General features: G+C 38.3%; 1 protein-coding gene across 1 annotated transcript; it reads left to right on the top strand.

The window, feature by feature from the left end:
• Positions 1 to 363: 363 nt before the first annotated feature.
• Positions 364 to 3,620, top strand: ZNF639 (zinc finger protein 639). The gene is made up of 4 exons (XM_009709829.1): positions 364 to 426; positions 1,009 to 1,116; positions 1,970 to 2,107; positions 2,387 to 3,620. Exons 1-4 carry the CDS (start codon positions 369 to 371, stop codon positions 3,532 to 3,534), a joined length of 1,452 nt encoding a protein of 483 aa, XP_009708131.1. The 5' UTR covers positions 364 to 368; the 3' UTR covers positions 3,535 to 3,620.
• The last annotated feature ends 767 nt before the right edge of the window (positions 3,621 to 4,387 follow it).

Raw genomic sequence — 4,387 nt, 5'->3', positions numbered from 1 at the left:
CCGAAGGACTCTGCCTCAGAATATCAGGTCTCTGATGAAATGCAACAGGGTGCTGGAGAACTGCCGCATAGGTTACACTGAGTACATTTGAGTGCCTGGAGTCGTGGCCCGTGTGTCTTTACGGTGAACCTTCTTTTCTTCCAGGGCAGGAATATGAAACTAGACTTCAGTAGTTGTGTGCGTTTAACATGTTCTTAACAAAACAGGCTGGGGGGCAAGAAGGGGGAGTAGGAAAAAACCTCTTGTATTTATTGTGTGGGTTTTCAAAATGTTTGTATTGCTTCATAAAGTCATGAAAGATAAACTAGATACAAAAAAGTCTTAATTCTTCAATGTTTTTACTTTACAATTAATTTAGGCTATTCAAAATGAATGAACATCCAAAAAAGAGGAAAAGGAAGACTCTGCATCCTTCTCGATATTCAGGTCAGTCTAGAGCTTGAGTTATGTACACTTTAGTAAGTTTATTTTTTCTCGGAATAAATACTCTATGAGAAGGGACCACATGTGCTAATACATGGAAAATCAGTAACATAAAGGGTGAGATAAGAAGTCTTGGTCTTAATGTATTGAGTACCCACTCTGCGTGCTCCATTGTTAAGCCATTTTCAGTCAATGCATCTGAACAGTTTTGTGCTGTACTCCCCACAAATGGGGAAGCTTGCCTAAGCTACAAAATGAAGATGATTCTATTAACACACAAGGGGGGAAATTTTGTAAAAGTTGGGATGGCAGCATCCAGAAGTGTTCATCACTGAATGAACTGTGCTCCTGTCACTGTCTTCAGTGGGAGCAGAGTTTGATAACGATTGTACGAGGCACTCCAAACATCAGGGCAGCAGCTGAAAGTTGTAAATGACAACAGGAATGTTATCAGGCCAGCACTGAATTCTCCCAACACAACAAGTAAAAATGTGGCCAGTGAAGAGAATTTTGGTGAACATTAAATACATGCCTAGCTACGTCAATGTGTTAGTATTAAAACCTACTTTTTTTTTTTCGGTTTAGATTCTTCAGGTGCAACCAAGTACATAGACAACAGTGGAATTTTTTCTGACCACTGCTATAGTGTCTGTTCTATGAAACAGCCAGATATAAAGTTTTCTGACACCAGAGGTAAGACTGCATTCTGGGATCTTGTTCTGCAATTCTTTACTAAGTGCGTCATGTTCTTGTTCGTAGAATAGAATACAAAATGCGTAGTGGGTGACTTCTGAGCATTGTTGTGATCTCATATACCTTAGACTGGTGGAAGGTTGTTTAATTGTTATAATTGCAATACAATTTTTAAAGTAAAAACAATGATGACAAAAAGATCCTTCAGTTTTACAGCATTCATAATGATGATTAGCCTTCTGTATCTAAATGTCCACTAGCTACTTAATGTAAAGCTAATGTAAATAATCTGAGTTCAGATGAAATTTACCAGCAATTGCACTGAACTGTACTTGTACTTTTGGAAAACAAAATGCCTTTTTATAAAACATCCACTGGTGGATGTAAAGTTTAGCAGAGAAAATGTAGAGGATGGATTTTTATTATATTTATTTTTCTTTTCACTCTAATATGTCAGCAAGCAAGTCTCCGGAAGTCTCAGAAAGCAGCATGTTTTAAAATGTGATGTCCAGAAATATTTAAGAATATTTTTTTAAATTATGTCTTTCAAATACAAAGTTTAATTTGAGAGTTTTAAGTTTTTTCCAGTACAAACAACTGACTATTTTTTGCTGAAACTTTAAAGACAGTGTTGTTACCTTTTGAATTCTTTTGTTGTCTTCTGTATGTATGGAAATAATTTCTAAGGTATTGTTACTTTCTTTAATGTGGTTTAATGTGTCATTAGTATATAATATAAATTTATGCAATAGAATAAGTAAATAGTAAATGAGATCTCTGGTTAAATCAAAGGATCACGATGATGCTATTATGGACAAATGATGACAAGAAAATCCTTCTCTTATCTTTGCAGGTAGATTCCACAGTCCTGTGCAGAGCTTAGACACGGACGATGATGGGAGCCCAGTGCATGCTGGGACTTCTCAGTGGAGTGGGTCGCATTCAAATGTCGTGGGGTTGCACTATACAGACCCTAAAAAGAAGGATAAAGGTAAAGGTCAATGTGTATTTGCAGCTTAGGTGCTGGGAAGTTAGAGAGCATGGCTGCTGGCTTTTAATGTCACTTTTTTGCTTTGACAGTGGAGGTGAAGGATTTGCAATTTACATTATTTATTTGTTAGTTAAACATAAAACGTAGTCTGGCTGGGGAAAAATAACTGCTTTTTGCATTTGTAAGCTGCTACAACTAACTGAAAAAGTTAAATATGGACCCAGGTGTTTTGCAGGATGTTTTTAACCTTACGTTTTTATTATCTATTTCCTCCTGCAGATAAAGGTGCTAATAATGGAATGTGCAGAGACTTATGTGATTCACCTATATTCAGTGACAGCCCTACAGAAGAAGAAAAACCTCTAGATATTCAAACTGTAGAGATTTCTACAACAGAAGTGAATGCTGTAGAGGTTCATGATATAGAAACACAAACTGTGTCACCTGAGAAGCTAGAAGCTGAGGACCTAGAGGAAATCCCTCTGGAAACCTGCAAAATCTTTGAGAAGAACCAGGCTTTGAATATCACAGCTCAACAGAAATGGCCTTTGCTGAGAGCCAACAGCAGCGGCTTATACAAGTGTGAGCTCTGTGAGTTTAATAGCAAGTACTTTTCTGATTTAAAGCAGCACATGATCCTGAAGCATAAGACGTGTACAGACACACATGTCTGTAAAGTTTGTAAAGAAAGCTTCTCCAGCAAAGTACAGCTCATTGAACATGTAAAACTACACGAGGAGGATCCGTACATCTGTAAATATTGCGATTACAAAACGGTGATATTTGAGAATCTGAGTCAGCACATAGCAGACACTCACTTCAATGACCACCTTTATTGGTGCGAGCAGTGTGATATGCAGTTCTCCTCAAGCAGCGAGTTGTACCTGCACTTCCAGGAACACAGCTGTGACGAGCAGTATTTGTGTCAGTTCTGTGAGCATGAAACAAATGATCCGGAAGATCTGCATAGCCACGTGGTGAACGAACATGCGTGTCGACTGATAGAGTTAAGCGACAGCTATAACAACAAGGAGCGTGGACAGTACAGTCTCATAAACAAAATCAGTTTTGACAAATGCAAAAACTTCTTTGTATGCCAAGTCTGTGGCTTTAGGAGCAGGCTGCATACGAATGTCAACAGGCACGTAGCTATTGAACACACCAAAATATTCCCTCATGTTTGTGATGACTGTGGGAAGGGCTTTTCAGGTATGTTGGAATATTGCAAGCATTTAAGCTCTCATTTATCTGAAGGGATTTATTTGTGTCAATACTGTGAATATTCAACAGGACAGATCGAAGACCTTAAAACTCATTTGGATTTCAGGCATTCAGCAGATTTGCCTCATAAATGTACTGATTGTTTAATGAGGTTTGGAAATGAAAAAGATCTTTTAAGTCATCTTCAGATACATGAGACTGCGTGATTACTTTCTTTCCCTGTAATCAATTTGTTCGAATTGGAATTAATTTCCAGTCACTGAAATGTGATATTAAATACAATTCTAACAGCGATTGTACAATTCTAATGTTTTCATCTTTATCTCGGCAAAGCATGTATAACAACTTGGTGTCATGAATTTCCTTACCTAGGGGTTTCAGTAGGAATAATCACATTTACAGTGTGATGGGTCAGATTTTGGGGGGAGGGACAGTGGGAGTAGTTGCATGTTGTGATAGCAGTTCTGATGGTCATCCTGCACTTCACATCTAATGCACAAGACCAGCTCTCTCAAGTTTAAAAAGCGACAAAGAGAAAGCCAACATCTAGTTCCATGCTTAAGTAACGCCATACTGATCTCAATTGCATATCCAGTTCATGTTACCCTCTGTGGCAGCAGGTCATTGTGCTGATGCTTAGCAAATTGCACCAGCCTGCCAAAGATAAGGGTGTTCCAAAAATTCCCAGGCATGGACATCGCCAAATTCACATTCCAGCCTGCATTTCCCACCTCGTACTATTGATAAGCTTTTAAAATTGTCCTGTTTTTCTCTTGGGATAACTATCCGACCTCATCGTCCACTTTCTTTGTTCAGTGTTTATTTTCAGCTCCTGGCTGTGGGACTATCCGACCACCTGCTCTTCCACACATTTATTACAGACTTCCCACATGATTTTTGTCTCTGTTCTTTTAATGCACCAAGGAGACACACATTGCCTGTGTGTAGATGGGGTCATGTTTTAAGGAGTAATTGTAAGGGAATTTGCAAGTGTGATTTTTCTTATCTAAAATCCTAATTTAGCTCTCACTGAAATGATATATGCCACCAGCTTCATTT

The sequence above is a fragment of the Cariama cristata genome, unplaced genomic scaffold (genome assembly GCF_000690535.1).
Source record: "Cariama cristata isolate BGI_N322 unplaced genomic scaffold, ASM69053v1 scaffold11791, whole genome shotgun sequence".
Classification (NCBI taxonomy): domain Eukaryota; kingdom Metazoa; phylum Chordata; class Aves; order Cariamiformes; family Cariamidae; genus Cariama; species Cariama cristata.
The sequence above is the reverse complement of the archived record's forward strand: the minus strand, read 5'-3'. Positions and strand labels throughout refer to the sequence as shown.